Source organism: Lissotriton vulgaris, chromosome 7, assembly GCF_964263255.1.
Source record: "Lissotriton vulgaris chromosome 7, aLisVul1.2, whole genome shotgun sequence".
NCBI lineage: Eukaryota > Metazoa > Chordata > Amphibia > Caudata > Salamandridae > Lissotriton > Lissotriton vulgaris.
Window position 1 is genome coordinate 1303464321 of NC_141695.1, and position 19330 is coordinate 1303483650.

The following is a 19330-nucleotide window of genomic DNA, read 5'->3' on the forward strand; positions in this document are numbered from 1 at the left end:
ATTCGTGTCATCACAAAAATGTATATCAGTTCCAATATTGTTGGCTGTTACCGATGTTTGGACAATTTTTCCTTTTTTTTCCTCTTCCTTCCCCCTCTTTTTCTCCTTTTATCCGTTCTTCTTTTTTGCAGAGAAAATAATATTTGTTTTCACCACATCACAACAGGTTTTGTTCTTTCATTTGTGTGAAGTCACATGCTTATTTGCTCTTTCCACAGTACTTATAGGGTGTCCACTCACCAGCAGGTGTTTTTTTCTTGCGACATCCACATTTCACTGTAAAAATATATCATTTGGCCAATGTGCTGCACTATGTTTTATTTTGTTATCCCCAGCACTGAAGAGTAACGGGTGACTACCCGATCGACAAAACACGTGTCGGCTGGTTTCTTCTTGATGTTTCCTCTTGAGGGAGGTGCACAATATATAAATTAAAAAAAATCATCTATTGTTTGTCGACCCTGTCTTCAGTTTTTGCTTAAACACAAGATAATTTTGATATACGTTGTTTTGATTTAACTTACCTGATGTGTGCACAGGACCTTGGTTTGCATTTTACAGGGTGAGCCCTCACTCACTCTTTTCAGGGGTTTTTGGGTTCCTCCTGACCTATTACCACCGTTTTTATTTTGTACCGATTCCCTACTTCACTGCTACCTGTGAAGTGCACAATTCTTCCTGTACACTGAAAACCCTACGCAGAAACGTCATTTCCCTGTGAGCCAATTTGATCCGAAGTCTATTCTGCTCTGCCCATGTGATAAATCATCATCCCAAACCCTGGAACATTTTATGTATTTTTTGTAAGTTTTATAAGAAGGAAAGAAGGACATTTTTATCACCAATTTTAAAGAACATGGGATTTTGAAATTGTAGACCTGCATTTTATTATCTTTGATTGCTCCTAAATCACAAAGTTTGTTTTCTGTGGGAGCTTTTCTGAAAAATACAATGTATTGGCTGGATCATATTGTTTTTTAGATGTAATGTACCGATTTCGTATCATCTTTTGAGTGCACTCTCTTTTAGTTGTTATCTGGTCGTCTTTGATTTTACTGTGACCTCAAGGAAATTGGATTTTTTTTTAATGAAGAATTGAGAAGATGTACAATTTTATCATTATGTGTTAGCAATATTTTATGTGAATTTCTAATACCTGTTGAAACAAATTCTAGAGCCGAGAAGGAGTCTCCACACCACTTTATTATATTGCCGACCCATAATTGAGTTGTCTGTTATCAGTTTCATGATGTAGATATCCCCCGATTTTTATAGTTTTTTAAATATGTGTTTTGAATTTACAGCTCATATGATATATTACGAAACAGTTGAACAAATTTAAGGGAATTCATTTCAGTTTTATGCAGATGCTTCTGATGTTTTCATGTGCTTTTATGGTCATTATCGATTCAATAAAGCAATTGATTGACGTCATGCACACTTTTGATAGTAAACGATATAACCAAATGGGAGTGTGTCATGAAGCAGAGATCCTCTTCATTAAGAGGATTCATAGACCCCTTTTAAAAACCCACCCTTTTCCCGTGCACCCAGCACGCTACAAAAATCAGTGTGATTGTGTAATGTAACGTTAGATTTATTGGCGTTTTTGGCATAATGTATTTTCTGTAATTCTTAATATTCCTTTTGTTCTGTGTGCGATAATGTTGCCTTTGCCTTTCATGTATCCTTGAGAAGTCAGGGAAATATACGATATAGAGTTATGAAAGAGAGCCTTTGCCAGTGCACAGCCAGGGAGTACTAATGCCAGCCTCCATGCAGGTAAGGAGCCTTGAGTTCAGATCCCAGCTTGGTACGCACGCACGTTGCCTGTGCACGGCTGGGTGTGGTTCCCGATTTAAACCGCAACCGACCTTCCAGAAGACGCTTTGCCTTCCGCCTTGCATTGAGGAAGGATCGCGCTTGGGACCTCGCAAAAGGACTTGGCTGAACGGATGGAAAACCGGCAATCAGCAATCACCAAAGCGATTCTTCTTCGAAAAGGAAAGCTAAGTACAGTTCTTTAATTTGTTACAAGGCGCCCTTCGCAAGAAAGGTCAAGAATAATTTTTGGACAACACTTTCCTGGAAATTCACGGAAGGTTACTTTTGGGACTTAAAGCTGAGAATCAGTCGTGTTTTAGAGACTTTCTTGTAATGCAAAAGATATTGTGATATTTAGGTTTATTCTGTTATGCAAATGTTTAGCGCTTGATGTATCTTAAGAAAAGGAGCACATCTTTACTCGGTTGTTTCATTTTAAAAGCGCTAATGTTATCTTGTGAAAGGTGCAAATCCTCGTTTTAGTTTTCATTTCACAATAATACCAGAAGTTTTTGATGTAATAGAAAGATACTTTTGGGAATGTCTTTGTACCTAGCATCAGCCCTCTACAACCTAAAATAGAAGCCCTAATTGGAAGGTGAACAAAAAGAAACCATACAGTAAGTGAATGTCAGGGTGCATATGTTTTAAGGAAAGTAATTGGGAAATACATTCTGATTTTGGTTTCTTTATTTCATAGCCCATAAAGGTCATCTGCCAAGAAAAGACAGCGCTAGACAGACAACAAGAAGTATGAGACGCCTTGACCATCACGACAAGACAAGACAAAGAAATACTGGACAAAGACAAGACAACACTGATCGCAGGTAGGCGCTTAGGAAGACAAGACACTCTCTTCTAACTGAGGGAGGGGGTATGTTAGGAAAGCAAGAGGTTAGACCATAGGATAGTTAGGAGAATTAGTGGTTAGCATTTGAGTAATATCTTGGTGCTTGTTGTTTCGCAGGTCGACAGCAAGAACAAAACCAACCACTCAACGTCCAGTACCGGCCCTCCTCCCTAATTTCTAGTTTAAAACTTGCTGTGAATAGATATTCAGTAAAGTTTTAGTTAGTAGTTTGGGAAGTTGGTCCCTTGCGTCTCTGCGAAATCTTCTATGTCATCCAAAAGGCTTCAGCTTCAAGACAAGGTAAGGGATGACGTAGCCAGTCTTGACAGAAGGCAAAGCCCAAGAGAATCTTTTCGCCCAGACGCAATGGATCAAGTGACCTTACAAGATCTAGCAACCATCTTGGAAGACTTAAGACAGGAAAAGGTAACCTTAAGTAGAGACATGTCTACCCTCCAAGATGCAATTCAGACATCTGCAACCTTTCAGAGGACCTCCTTGGATTCATGGTCTCAAACTCAGATCCAAGTGGTAACTCCAGTTCCAACTCCCTTAGCGCAGCCTGAGAGGTTTTATGGGGACTGTAATAAGTTCTCTGTATTTTTACAGCAGTGTCATTTACATTTCATAGCTAAACCTTCAGCATTCCCTGATGACTCATCCAAGGTAGCGTTTATGTTATCATATTTAGGTGGTGATGCAGCTCTTTGGTCAGTCCCTCTGGTAGAAAACGATGACCGAATACTATATAATTTTAAGGATTTCGAACGTGCATTAAAGAAGATGTTTTCTAAACATGCATTTGTTCAATCCGCGGATAATGAACTTCTTAGTTTAAAACAGGGATCCTCCGATCTGCTTCATTGCATCTCATTGTTTAATCGCCTGGTTTTAGAAGCAGATTGGCCTTATGATAAGAGAGTTTCTATTTTTTACACAGGGTTAAAAGACGAATTGAAGGACATGATAACTCAAATTTTAGAAACTCCTGATGACATCAGTGAGTTCATAGATTTGGTGGTAAAATGAAACCACCGTTTGTCTGAAAGAAGAGGAGAAAAGGGAAGATCCGATCACAAATTAGTGTTCTTAAAAGAAAAGACTACAACTTCCAGAGAGGTCAGTCCCAGAATATATCCTGTAGAACCAATGCAAATAGGTTCAATTCGAGGCCCGATATCTAAAGAGGAAAAAGAAAAGAGACGGAGATTAAACCAATGCCTTTACTGCGGTAAGACGGGACATTTTGTAAAAGAATGTCCGGCATGGCCTAATAAGGTAAAAACAAAAACCTCTGAGATAGCCATCACCCAAGAAGGGTCGGGAAACGAGAATGCTCGGTAAAAAAAGAGGCCAGTTTATCGAGTAAAGATTCCAGTTTGGCCTCTACTCTTCCTCCTCTAGGGTGTAAGCATTTCTGTATATTAGTAGAATTAAGAGGGCCTTCTCCAGCCTCTCACTCTAGAAAGGTAGAAGCAATAATCGATTCAGGAGCTACAGGGAATTTTATTGATACACACTTCTTTCAGAAATTAGGATTTAACTCAGTCCTTAAGAAACATCCAGAAACTGTTAGAGCAGTAGACGGCAAGGTACTGTCTTCTGGTCCAATCAATAGACAATCTGAATTATTAGAAATGGATTGTTCATATATTCACAGAGAGAAAATTCATTACGACATCATTGATGCCCCTCAATTAAAATTAATACTAGGAATTCCTTGGTTGGTTCAACACAACCCTCTCATCGATAGGGTATCCAAGACAGTGACCTTTAAATCCCCTCATTGTTCACAACATTGTTTTCTTTTAGAGAAAAAAGAAGATGTAATTCAGGGTTTTGACTTTAGAACAGAAGCACCAAATGTTTTAGTCTTGGATGGTGTACCTTCAGAATACTCTGATCTTTTAAACGTTTTCGACAAAAAGAGGGCAAACACACTACCACCTCACAGGGACTTTGACTGCAGAATAGATCTGGTACCTGGAGCCACCCTGCCCTGTAGTAGGATCTACACCCTAACAGAAAAAGAGAATGTACACCTCAGAGAGTATCTTGACGAATACCTTGCAAATGGCTTCATTCGCCATTCCAAATCGCTAGTGTCATCTTCTCTTTTTTTCATTCCAAAAAACGGAGGGGCATTGCGCATGTGTATAGATTACAGAGCCCTGAATAATATTACCATTAAGAACAGGTATCCTCTGCCTCTCATTCCCACACGTTTGGACCAGATCAAAAAGGCAACTATTTATACAAAATTGGACCTGCGTGGAACGTACCATCTGGTAAGAGTACAAAAAGGAGACGAGTGGAAGATGGCCTTTCGCACTAAATTTGGGCTCTTCGAGTACCAAGTAATGCCTTTCGGTCTCTGCAACTCTCCAGCAGCTTTTCAATTTTTTATAAATGAAGTTTTGCACGAATTCATAGATGTATGCTACGTAGTTTACATAGATGATATTCTCATATACTCCAACTCAGAAGAAGAACATATACAGCAAGTTCGTGCCATTCTCCCAAAATTGCTTTCAAATTCTCTATATGTAAAACTTGAGAAGAGTCTGTTTCATGTCTCTAAGGTGGATTTTCTTGGTTATATTATCAGTCCCAAGGGAATCGAGATGGATCCTAATAAGGTTCATGCAGTCAGTTCTTGGCCAAGTCCCACTTCTGTAAAGCAGATACAAAGCATTCTAGGATTTGCAAATTTTTACCGCCGATTTATTCAAGACTTTTCACAAATAATTACTCCCATTACTAAATTGTTAAGAAAAGGCGTAAAATTCCTTTGGTCTGCCCCTGCAGAAGAAGCTTTTCAAGAACTAAAGAAGAGATTCACGTCAGCTCCAGTTTTGTCTCATCCTGACCCCAGTCAACCCTTCATAGTAGAGGCTGACGCTTCACAATTTGCCTTGGGTGGCATATTATCTCAAAGAGATCTTGATACAGGTCAAATGCACCCAATAGTTTATTATTCCAGAAAATTATCTGAGGCATAACAAAATTATGCAATCGCAGACAAAGAACTATTGGCAATCAAGGCAGTATTTGGAGAATGGCGTTACTATTTGCTTGGAGCTCGTCATCCTGTAACTATTTATACGATCACAGAAATCTTCGGGCTTTAAAATCTGTAAAAGCTCTTTCTGCCAGGCAGTTGCAATGGTCACTATTCTTCAATGATTATAACTTTGTAATCACTTATCGACCTGGGAAAGAGAATCTAAAGGCTGACGCCTTATCCAGAACTGGGGATAAAGGTCCAGAGCAACCAGAAATAATACATAATGTAATCCCTACTTCTTGTTTTCAGGCTAGTTTATCAATTTGTGATATAATTACTAAAATTAAAAAGGCCTTGGAAGTAAAGGATTTGGATCAATGGAAAAGAGAAAATCCTTTCCTTCAGGAACAAGACAATTTGATGCTGGTTCAAGACCTTATTTTTGTACCAACTGAGTCACTTAGAAAATACATAATTCATCTTCATCACGATACTCCTTTAACTGCTCATCCCAGTATCATGAAAACCTATAAGCTCATCAAAAGAGACTTCTGGTGGCCCTCGATGTTCCAAGACATTCAACTATTTGTAGAGACATGTAGCATCTGTATTCAAAATAAAGTCTCTCATCAAGCTCCTAGTGGTTTGTTAACGCCTCTACCTATCCCACCTCAGCCGTGGCATACGATATCTTTAGATTTCATAGTTGAACTACCTGAAACCAAGAAGGGATTTACAACAATTTTAACTGTGGTTGATCAGTTCACTCAAATGGCCCATTTTATTCCCCTAAAAGGGCTTCCCACTGCTATGGAACTTGCCCACCTGATTATGATACATATCATTCGTTTACATGGCATTCCATCAGTGGTAATTTCGGACAGAGGATCTCAATTTATATCTCGAGTTTGGCGCAATTTAGGTTCTTTGCTTAACATGGAGGTGAAACTGTCTTCCAGTTATCACCCCCAAACTGATGGTTTAACAGAATGAACCAACCAGACCATAGAACAATTTCTTCGTTGCATGTTGCCTGGAATATCCGAAGAATGGTCTGATCTCTTAAGTCCCTTAGAATTCGCCTATACCAACCTAGAACATTCCTCAATCAAAATGTCTCCATTCTTTTGTAACTACGGATTTCATCCCAAAAGTATTCCTAAGCTTACTGACAAAATAGAATCGGTACCAGCTGTTTCTGAATATGTTTCTAAACTGTCTGCAATCCAAGAAGAAGCTAGATATAATCTAGCTAAAGCAAGAGAGACTCAGAAAGATGCAACTGATAAACATAGAACTAAACAACCAGAATACAAGACTGGAGACAAGGTATTGTTAAGTACCAGGAATTTAAAACTAAAGGGAAACAAGAAATGTAATCCTAGATTCATAGGTCCCTTTCCGATAGTAAAAGTCGTCAATCCTGCTTGTGTTAAATTAGATCTCCCTCGAAAATATCTGATACATCCAGTTTTCCATGTTTCATTGGTGAAACCTTTCCATTCTCAAACTCGCTGAATCCAATCACCTCCCTCCATTAATATTGAGGGACATCCAGAATTTGAGGTAAAAACCATCTTAGATTCCAAAAGAGTCAGAGGAAAACTTTTCTATCTGGTTGATTGGAGAGGTTATGGCCCAGAAGAAAGATCATGGGAGCCTTTGGAACACCTAAAAAATGCTCCAAAATTAATAAAGACTTTCCATCTTCGACAGCCAGACAAACCAAAACCCATTTCTACAGTCCTTGGGGGGATCTTGAGGAGGGAGTACTGTCATGAAGCATAGATCCTCTTCAATAAGAGGATTCATAGACCCCTTTTAAAAACCCACCCCTTTCCCGTGCATCCAGCACGCTACAAAAATCAGTGTGATTGTATAATGTAACGTTAGATTTATTGGCGTTTTTGGCATAATGTATTTTCTGTAATTCTTGATATTCCTTTTGTTCTGTTTGCTATAATGTTGCCTTTGCCTTTCATGTATCCTTGAGAGGTCGGGTAAACCTACGATATAGAGTTATGAAAGTGAGCCTTTGCCAGTGCGCAGCCGGGGAGTACTAATGCCAGCCTCCATGCAGGTAAGGAGCCTTAAGTTCAGATCCCAGCTTGGTACACACGCACGTTGCCTGTGCGCGGCTGGGTGCGGTTCCCTATTTAAACCACACCCGACCTTCCAGAAGACGCTTTGCCTTCCGCCTTGCATTGAGGAAGAATCGCGCTTGGGACCTCGCAAAAGGACTTGACTGAACGGATGGAAAACCGGCAATCAGCAATCACCAAAGCGATTCTTCTTCGAAAAGGAAAGCTAAGTACAGTTCTTTAATTTGTTACAAGGCGCCCTTCACAAGAAAGGTCAAGAATAATTTTTGGACAACACTTTCCTGGAAATTCACGGAAGGTTACTTTTGGGACTTAAAGCTGAGAATCAGTCGTGTTTTAGAGAGTTTCTTGTAATGCAAAAGATATTGTGATATTTAGGTTTTTTTTTTTGCAAATGTTTAGCGCTTGATGTATCTTAAGAAAAGGAGCAAATCTTTACTCGGTTGTTTCATTTTAAAAGCGCTAATGTTATCTTGTGAAAGGTGCAAATCCTCGTTTTAGTTTTCATTTCACAATAATAACAGAAGTTTGTGATGTAATAGAAAGATACTTTTGGAAATGTCTTTGTACCTAGCATCAGTACTCTACAACCTAAAATAGAAGCCCTAATTGGAAGGTGAACAACAAGAAACCATACAGTAAGTGAATGCCAGGGTGCATATGTTTTAAGGAAAGTAATTGGGAAATACATTCTGATTTAGGTTTCTTTATTTCATAGCCCACAAAGGTCATCTGCCAAGAAAAGACAGCGCTAGACAGACAACAAGAAGTATCTGACGCCTTGACCATCACGACAAGAGAAGACAAAGAAATACTGGACGAAGACAAGACAACACTGATCGCAGGCAGGCCCTTAGGAAGACAAGACACTCTCTTCTAACCGAGGGAGGGGGTAGGTTAGGAAAGCAAGAGGTTAAACCATAGGATAGTTAGGAGAATTAGTGGTTAACATTTGAGTAATATCTTGGTGCTTGTTGTTTCGCAGGTCGACAGCAAGAACAAAACCAACCACTCAACGTCCAGTACCGGCCCTCCTCCCTAATTTCTAGTTTAAAACTTGCTGTGAATAGATATTCAGTAAGGTTTTAGTTAGTAGTTTGGGAAGTTGGTCCCTTGCGTCTCTGCGAAATCTTCTACGTCATCCAAAAGGCTTCAGCTTCAAGACAAGGTAAGGGACGACGTAGCCAGTCTTGACAGAGTGAGAGAATGAGGGGGGTAAATTGTCCCCCCTTGAAGACAGTGCACTTTTGAAGCACAAGATTTTCACAGGAGTGACTAATTTGGCACGTCTATCAGAATAATTAGGGCAGATCCACCAGTGACATGTTGTATTGGCAGCAGCCAAAAGGCCACGTCATGTAATGTTATATGGTTTTGCCAATCCTACATTTTAAGCCACTAGCACGTTGAATGCTTGAACTCGTTAGCCTATGCAGGAAATGTAAAAGTAAGCCTACAAGTCCAAGAATGGAACATGCATTTGATAAAAAAGCAAGGTTGACTGTCTCCCATAACGTGCCATGTGCCAGAAAATTGGATCACTTGCACCAGAGTGATGCATCAAAACTCCATGTGTTCAATTGGCATGCATTTGTGAAACATTTACAATAATGAAGGAGGGAAACTGTGATGTAGAATGCCGGCTCCAAAATATGGTCTCTTCTGATTTTCTAAGGTTCACGATTTGCTTCTGTCACACACTGATTTGCTGCTGCCTGTGGTGAAAATTTTAAATTCACATAAAATATGTTAATGAAAGAACAATTATTATGTAAAAGAGAAGCAAAAACATCGCACGCCCACCTGGGAAATCAAAGCTGAAATAAGAATAAGATTTACATTTGTAAAACGGTAACATGGCAAACCAATATTTCATATAAACAAGAATTGGTTTTGTTAACACTGTTCTTCCACAGTGGCAACTCTTATGCACTACGCTTTTGTTTACAATTCTATGATTAAACAGGGCGGCACTCTGAAATGAAAGTGTCTGCGTTTACTCTTTCAGATTTAAATTGCAGTTCTGGTGCCCCCAATGAAGCCCATAAAAAATAGCCTGGTTGACCTTGTGTATCTGGTGGGCGATTTAATCGCTCTCAGTGGTTCAGAACTCATTAGATTGGAAGCACTTACAATGTGACTTCACCTTTAAAACAATATTAAGCACTTACAAAATATTGTAGTTATTTGAATTGCACACCATCCTAGAATTTACTATTTGAAAGGAAAGTCCTATTGTATTTGCTGTTGAACTATTAGGATGTAATTCCCAAGATGTTCTTGTGATGTGATATTGACTTTGTACGGTAGAACAATTGCTTATCGGTGTGCTACATTTGTACTCCTTTATGCAGTATGTAAAGTAAATTATGTGGAAACCAAATCATGCATGAAGCATGGTTAGCATTAGTATTTATTTTTCAAACTTGACTTTGATTTTGAAGATAAGTAGTCTCTTGTGTTCCTCTCTGGCCTCCAAAATATTATGAATGCTTTAGGACCAAATATACAATAGAGAAGTCCAGCGCTAGATGACAGAATGGCAAAAACCTCAACAGCAATCATATACTTTCCCTTTGTGCTCAGATAAGCTGGTATGAACGACAACCAAACACTGACAAACACTAGCATGCTGAATGTGATGAATTTGGTCTCATTGAAGCTGTCAGGTAGTTTCCGGGCCAGAAAGGAGATCAAGAAACTGGCACAAGCTAAGAGCCCCATGAAGGCCAGCATACTGTAGAACCATCCAACAGAGTCCTCATTGCAGCCAAGGAATATCTCTTTCATGGCAGGGCTAGTGCTGTGTTCTGGGAAAGAAGGGGACGTTGTGAGCCAAGCCACCCCAGCAGTCACTGGAATTAAAGTGCAGGTCAGAACAATGGTGTAAGCAATCTTTGGACTTAAGAACTTCTTGAGATTGCTATTGGGCTTTGTGGCTCTGAAGACTATGACAACTGTGATGGTTTTAGCAAGCACACAAGAAATACACAGGGAGAAGATGACTCCGAAGATGATTTGTCGCAGCATGCACGTACATTTTGTGGGACGACCAATGAAATTCAAGGCACAGAGAAAGCACAGCATGAGTGAGATGAGCAGGAGGTAGCTTATGCCGCGATTGTTAGCTTTCACCACTGGAGTGTCCCGGTACCAAACAAAGACACCAAAGACAAAAGAGGCATTTAGGAAGAAGACAGTGGACATTACCGCTAATATCATCCCAAGAGGCTCCTCATAGGACAGGAAGCTAAAAGATTTTGCTATACATCTGTCTCTTAAGATACTGGACCAGTGGTCATCAGGGCACTTCATGCAGTCTGTAGAATCTAGGAAAGACAGTGAAAACTTAGTTGAGGTTATCAATATGTAAAAAACAGATTTGTGGTATGGATATAACAATGGTTAGTGAAAGCAAAAAATAAATTTCTAGTCCTTGTGTACATTCACTTTTTCAGTATCAGCGAACCTGTTGTCAATAGTCAAATCTTGTTTTCCATAACACTGATGTTCAATATAATGAATTTGGCTTCACCTTAAAACAATTTTATGGGTAGGAAAGCTGCCAGAAATGCTAAACATTAATTCGTATAGGGAAATTTCTGTTGCAGCTGAAGGATGTTAATGAACTTGAGTGAGGTGAAGTGATGTAGTGAAACCTGTGATAAAGGTTGGTTTTGTGAAAATCTGTTCAGCACCTTTTGCAGAAATGCCATAAAACTAAGAGTTAATTGAGATCAATTTAATTATAGACATCTGGAATGTGGGGCTGCCATGCCTAATAGTCCAAGTCAGTGAATGAAAAACTGAAGTAGCAAGGAACCTGATTGGACAAGTGAACACATGTTGCAGAATGTACCAGTCCCTGCATCATAAATCACAAGACCAAAGGCCAAGTGGCTTCTAAATGTTCCCATGATAACTGTTATATACTGTTTGAAATAAATATTTATTTTGGGGCAGTTAGCTTCAAAATGTGCTTTTGGAAACGGAAATGTTAATTGATAACAGTAAATGAAATACTGGACTCTATGTTTGACTGTAGTAAATTAATTAGATCGTTTTAGAACAAGTTATTTGCTTTGTTAAAAAGTCATTCTGTCTATAAAAGGAAGGTGTATATAACAACAGGTATTGGTTGGAACTATAATGTTCAGCTTTCTTTCATGAATAGAAAGTTGATTAAACAACAGACAAACGTAAAGATCTGTAGAGTAGTTTGAAGTTTTCACTGTGATGTCATTCAAGAAGTTTAGAAAAACATGCTTTGGTTTGTTAAAAACATATTAGGCCTGTAGAAGGGAAAGATTGTTAACTTTGTTATCTGCAAGGTACAGCTTACAATGGATGTGTCCTGAAACAGAATATTCATGTTTTGTCACCTTTCGTCAACACAATGTTTATTAAACAATATGCATATGGTAGACCTTTAGCAAGATATCCACTCCTGTAATTTTAACTTTTTTGCAAATACATCAAATAACACCACAGCCAGTAATAAATCACAGGAATTTTGATTGGTTTATAACTTTTGTAGTTTTTAAGAAATTTTCACAGGCCGGTCCATTCATGCATCTATGGTTTCACATGGCAAGTTTTGTGCGGGTCCATCTATATGGAAAAAAAGAGTGTGTGGTGAGTCAAAAAAAATGTTTCACATTCAATTCCCCATTGTAAAATTTGCTCTGCATTGCAGCAAAAGCTTCTGAATGAAATTATACCACACATAGAATGGTACCCTACAGATATGCTGATCGGGCTGCAAGAGAGCCTCGTACAGTGGAATACAGATAAAACTGAGGTTCATCTCTTTGAGCCTGTGAAGAAACACTGGGTGTTATGGTTGGCCAAAAAAGTTTCCCCCTCCTCCTCTCACCTCAGTAGAAGGAATCTTGCGGTAAGAATTGAAACCAAGCTTGACTTTCATTCCCAGATCCTCTCTGTAGCTGAGACTTGTTTTGGTGTATTGTGGTCAAGCAAAAAATGGATAGAACTACTCCTTTTATTTTCCCACAAGACAGTTATCTATGAATTGTTTAATGCAAAGCTAGACATCGAGAATATATTTTATCTCGAGATCCCCATTGGGTCAAATGATTGTAAACTGAACAAAATGCAGCAGTTCTCCCGATTCTGGGCATTCTCAGACAGAACCCAGGTACCAGATACTTTTGCAATCTACACTGGCTTCCTTTTAAGAAAAGGATAATTTTTAAAGCTCTGTTTTGTTTGCATTATGGCATCTATAAACGTGGCCCTCAACGTCTGAATAATAAGATTCATCAATTTACAATAGGAAGCACTTTCACTGTGGCACTGAATAGAAGTGGCACAGTGCCCAAAGCATCTAAATCCGGAAAAAACATATCAAACACAGAGGAGACAACAGCAAAAAATGGAAGGGAGACTGACACCAATGGTACCAGTTCTAACACTAACCATTTGGTGCCTGCACCTGGTGCCTTGCTCACATGACTAGGTGTAACTGGCAGTTGGTCTTTGTGCATTGCTCCTAGACAGCGAGACAAAGGGAAGACAGGAGTTGCAGGATGAGTTGATGAGGGCTAATATTTGTCACTTACCACACTTGCACATCACAAAACTTCTGCCTGAGCACACTCAGAAAGGATTTGACACTAGTCTTTTGCAAGCTGGGGCCAGGGCAGGGAAGGAGGGGGTGCCTACAACATCAGGGGGTAGAAACTTCCGGAACCTTCTCCTACTTCAAAGTGTGTACTAGGTATAAACATTGAACCCTCAGACTTGTTATTTGTCAGTTAGGGTCATTGTTGATATTGCTAAGTTAGCCGGAGCTCTGCTGCCATGATGCTGCTTTAGCATATGTTACTACATAACTATTTTGCAAGACTCTGTGCATTTGACATAAGGACTGTATGCTTTCTGTGTTCTCTGCCTGTTCCTGGAGTTTAGTCTGTACAGGAAGTGCAAGGTCGATCAATATTGCCCCTTGTTATTCTGTTCTGGTCAGTCCCTAGCACCTAGACAAAAATATGCTAATACCGCTGCACTGCTGGAAGCTCATGCTTTGATGTTACAGGGATACATGTTATTCAAACACACACTTGGAGAGGGATCTTCAAGGGGGGAATAACTATGCTGTTCCTATCATGTAAAACTTCCATGTAGGCACTAAGGTATGGGGTCTGCTGACTAAGCCCAGAGATCTTCCTTTATATAATAAACCTTACCTTACCAAGGGGAGGGTAGTTAGGTCTTACAGTCCTTTTTCCACTGTCTGTACATGATGACATCCCCCTTTATATTCTTTGGAATTGTATCCAACTGTTTTAGGTTTATGCATTTTGCTGCTGGTAGTGGCTCGTATACTGCATTATAGAGCACTATAGTTAAAATAAACATTTTGATCTATAACTGTGACAATTATTATTGTGGACAAGTACAAGTGAGTAAGCGAAAGGGAATGTCTTGCTACTGGTATTCCTGAGAGAGTCGGGAGTGTTGTGTTCTGGGTTGTCTAATCATTTGTAGCTTCGTGAATATGTAGGAGAACGGATGAGACACTGTAGCTAGTCGGTTTTGGAATTTTGGGTACTAAGCTGGTAGGAAGATACAACCTCTATACCCTCGGTTCCTGTTTTCTTTGAGCATAGTTCCATGTATGATGCAGAATCCCAGCAACAGACTCCACAATTCAGTTCACAACTGGGCCTGTGGGGAGGATTAGAAAAAGGACTGATGTGCTGCTCTGCAAGAAAAATTGCCACTCCGCTGCCCTCTTTCCCTGCTGCCCTGCTGCCTGAGTGAAAGACTGGACTTGCTTTCTGAACCTACTACCACCATAGGGGCCCCAAGGGTAAATTAGCTGGCCTCTTGATCAGAAGCTGCAGGAAGAGAGCAGGCTTCATTCACCTTGAACCCCAGCACCTGGACTCTGCCAGCCGTGTTTCCTGCTGTCCTAAATTGTGCCACCACAGCACTGAACCCTTGGAAGTAAACCTAAATGTGCTCTGTCAGCCCATCAATGGTCCCAGCAGATGCAATGCAGTACAACACATTGCCTCCCATAAATTCCACATCACAGAAGCTGGACAATGCATCACTCCTCAGAAATCCTCATTGGAACAGCTGTGCATCACAACTGTGACTCAGGACTCCATATCCCCCCCTGCAGCCTCATCAGAACCACCAATGAATGATGCATCCTCAATGCCGGCCTTCGCATTGTAAGCCCCTCGTCTATGGCATCCTCAACGACAACGCAGAACTCGGCATCGCAAGCCCCACAGCTTCTTTGGAACCAGCCTGTGTGCAATGCATCCTTGACGTAGGACTTTGCATCACCAGCCCGTTGCCAATGGTCTCTCAAGGATGATGTAGCCTTGCAGCTCCTAGAAAATGGCACTGCATGACACATTTCCATACCAGGACCTAATATTGTCTCAGCTGAGCAAAACATACTCAATGCAGGACCTCACAACGCTCTGCAATCTGAATTTAAGGTACTCTTCTTCAGAGATCCTAACTGGGTCCCTGTTTCCAGCCTGCATTCCATCACTGTTGGCCTGAACTTATAACTTTGTCCCAGTCCAGCAAAACTAGATGACAACAGTTGGTGCTTTGTGCTTTTTGCACTATTTTTCAATGAAAACTTTAAAATTACATATCTACAGCTCTACCAATGCTAATATTTTTGCCATTTTGGTCTAAAATTATTTATAACATTTTACCCAATTTTTCTTAATTGGTGCAGGATTTTTCTTGTGTTGTGTTTTGCTTTATTACTATTTGAAGTGCAGCATAAATTCTTTACACATTTCCTCTAAGGTAAGCGAGACAGTCTAGCACAGATTAGTTCAGAGTTTGTTTATGACACCACCTTGACAGAATTAGGGTTGCTGATTGAGTAGGTATTCACACTCCTTAACCAGTAACCCATTTTCTTACATTGATATTCAGCTTGAAGATTAGGACTTGTGTTTGTGCAGTGTCATACAGTGATTTTGTGTTACACTGAAAATCTCAGATACCTAATTTGAGACCAATTCCAGCCTGTTAAAATTCTCTCTAGTTTTATAATTGGCTGTTTTATTTTGTTTTTCCAAATTGAAGTTCTCCTACCTCTTTGTCTTATATAATGGAAATGGAGATACCTAATGTGGGCAGGCTCAGCAACGTGAGTTTTAAAACTCTCAGAGTGGATTGACTGTTGAAGAGGGGGCTACAAAGCTGGACCTTCATATAGCCCTCTGTGCTTGTGAGTAGGGGTGGGCGGAATGTGCATAATCGTGTTACGCAAATCTCTCAAAATGATAAAAAATCCCTGCAAACACGCAGAAATTTCGCAAACACGCAGAATTGCTTGTTCGCAATCCTTTTTTACTGTTCGCAATCGCTGTTTGCGTGCTCGGGTGGAAATATCTCGTGAAAACGCATTTGAGAACGCGAACAAGCAAAAGATTTCACAAAGTCATGGAACGCAGAATTTTGGGAAATTTTGCGTTCTCTCTGGAAAGCGAAATTACCCAAATTCCGCAAATTCCACGAGCGGAACGGAATTTACCGCCCAGGCCTATTTGTCAGGAGGGCACAAGGATGCAATCTAACCTTGTGGGGTCTGTACAGGAGGATCTTAATGCTGATGATCCTGATGAGTGTGAACTCTATTTAGGAGCAGAGGAAGGCTTGGCTGCGGACCCTTAGTGGGAGATCCCAGAGGAGATAGACCATCTTTCCACTGAACTAGAGGCAAGTATGAGGGTAGGGAGCATTGTGTCTTTAAGGAAAGTCTTCAGAAAGCCGGTGGACAGGAAGGAATAAGGGGAGGAAGGGTACTAATGGCCAAGCTTAAAACAGAGGAAAAGCTGGCTCTGGAAGAAAAAATATTGGCTCATGAGAGGAGCCTGAGGTAGCTGGACATCAGAGCCAAGCAAAGCAAGTCCAGCAGCAATTGTGGCAGCATTATCCCAGTGTCAACTGCAGAAAAGAACGTCACTATCTTGAAAGACCTGCTGCCTTACTTTACTGAGGGGTGTTACATAAATATCTAATTTGAGGCCTACGCAGTAGCCTTAGAGAGGAACCTGGTCCCTAGCAGAAGATAGGGGGGCCATTCTGTGGAGTCATTCTCCCAATTAAAGGAAGGATGTTGTGTCAGCTCCAGGGAGAGGTAACAGGATGAAGTATCACTTCATGACGGAAGCCCTAACAAGGAAATATGGGCTTACCCTACAAACGATGTGGCACAAGTTGAGAAACAGCCAGAAGCTGCCCTAGCATACTTTGGTGGATTGTGTGGATACATTTGCAAGGCACTATATAGTTGAGAAGGGCAGTAAAGTAAAGGGTTACCAAGGATTTATAATTGGATTGCTAGAGCGCACATTTTCAGTCTTTTATTTCAGATCTGTGCAAACACCTGTTTGATAACAAGCTCACTAACCCCATAGAGGTTCCCAAGGAGGCAGAGTGCTAGCTGTGCACCAGAGTCCTTAAGAAGGTATCTGGGGTGATCACCAGAAGGGTGGGCATGGTCTCCACCAGAAGGAGGGGAGAGAAAAGCATAAAAACAAGGAGTTCTCTAAAGGCCCCCAAAATAGTTTTATGGGTCAGCACTCCCAGTCCCCATCTGAGCAGAAGAAGAAATGGTTCCAGGATCCCAAGTCTTCGCAAAGTGATCCCCAAGGTGCTATGAGTGCCAACAAGTTGGGTGCTACAAGGAGGGAGTTATGTGTCCTAAGTAGGCCCAGAACCCCACTGGAGGACAGACACCGGAGCTGACAAGTGTAGCACTTGGGGAGGAGACTGCCTCAGTTAGTGTGGGGGCTTAATGCAGAGGTTACCCTAATGTTTTAGGGTGACAGAGACCTGGTGCTAAAGGCTCATATGTCTAGCCACACTAAGAAATATATTTAGTGGATCACCATCAATGGGCAGAGGGTGTAAGTTCTAACAGACACAGGAGCCTGCATGACCAGCATCAGGAGTCATCTGGTTTGGTCAGAGCAGATAGTACCAAATGTAGTCCACTAGGTTGTAGTAGCTGATAACCATGAGTGTCACTGTTCGGTGGCTTTGGCTCCCTTTGAGTTTTGTGTCTCAAGTTCCTTCAGGGTAGCTGTGAGTTCATTCATGCTTGTGGATTGTCTTCTCAGGAATGATCTAGAGCACACTATATGAAAAGAGTTGGAGCTCTGGTCCCACCTGTAGATCTTGGCATTGCTTTAGTGGGTGTGCATGACCACAAGGTCCATGGCCATCCAAGTGAGTAGTCATAAGGACACGGAGCCCACTCTGGGCCAATTTCACATTGGCCAAAAAGTGTGGGTGATGGAGCCTGTGGAACCCAGGGTCGGACAAGACTGATGGTCTGTGCCAAATGAGGTGAATGAGCACAAAGGGGATGTCTCCTACTTGGTGGACCTCAAGACCACCTGAACACTTTATGGGTCCTGCATGTCAATCGCTTCAAACCCCAGTTCAAGAGCTGAGGTCCCCATGCTCCTGGTCATGGATGATGGGGTGGAAAAAGAGAATAAACCTCTCCCCAACAAGTTCCATCACTGTAGCCCATGAAATCAGAGCTGGCTCCTGCCTCCACTCCTGTGACTAGCCAGCCTCTTGTGAACACAACATCTACACCCAGGCACTGGTCCAATGTGGACGGAGGTGCCGGCCAAGGTCCCGCATTGCTGAACAGGAAGACCAGGCTCAAAATGTGTTCGGTGGCATGGAGGCCCAGATGTTGTGGGTGCAGTGCCTGCAAACAAGACACATTGGGCCAATCCAGCTGCAACTATCAAAATTGGCAAAGAACATCAGCCTCATGACAGACAGTGCGCGTGAACTAACACCAGCGGTAGTGGATGGAAATAGGGACAATAACGCAAGCATGTAGGAGCTCACTAGGGTGATGCTTGAGGGCCACAGCACACAGAGGAGAAGGCATCAGCAGTGCATGATGCGCATAGCAGCCTATGCCAGGTCCAACAATAAGCTCAGCATCACCACTTCGCTGCTGTCACGTCAATCCGTGGCCATGCAAATTGATATGGGCCATTGTCGTGGGGATTTGGCCAGGGCCCTTGGACAAGTGACCACTGCTGTGAAACAGATCCAGGCTGGTACCGTTGGTGGCAGCAAATTAATGGGGGAGGAGGGGAGTGAGGAGGCACCCAGCCTTAGCAGTCTGTCTATGCCAGTGGCCACTGCCAGGAGGTACAGTACCCACAGCACAACACCTTCTGTTGCACATCAGGGGGATGTAGACAATGCAGGCGAAAGGCATTTGGGGGTGCGTGGTAGGAAGCGCTAGACAAACATGTACTCCTTCATTTGCCCATGCTGATGTAACCATGGTCAAAACCATTATAGTGATTGTTTCAAGGTCCTGAAATTGTTTCATTTATCACAAATCTCAGTGTGGCTTCACAATACTACATGGGCTCATGTCAGAAAATACTTTTTTATTCGACATTTAAGTGTCTTGTTTCATCATTACATGCCTCAGAAATAATGTTGTGTGATGTCTGCACATATCCTTTGCTCTTCTGCTGAGCTTGCCACATG

At 41.3% G+C, this 19330-nt stretch overlaps 1 protein-coding gene across 1 annotated transcript in view; it reads right to left on the reverse strand.

Annotated features, from left to right (window-relative positions):
• Nucleotides 1–10189: 10189 nt before the first annotated feature.
• LOC147703546 (vomeronasal type-2 receptor 26-like) overlaps nt 10190–19330 on the reverse strand; it is a 97219-nt gene continuing 88078 nt past the window's right edge. The window contains exon 3 of the mRNA XM_086929510.1: nt 10190–11112. Within this exon, the coding sequence (XP_086785636.1) occupies nt 10190–11112 (923 nt within the window). The remainder of the gene's footprint in view (nt 11113–19330) is intronic.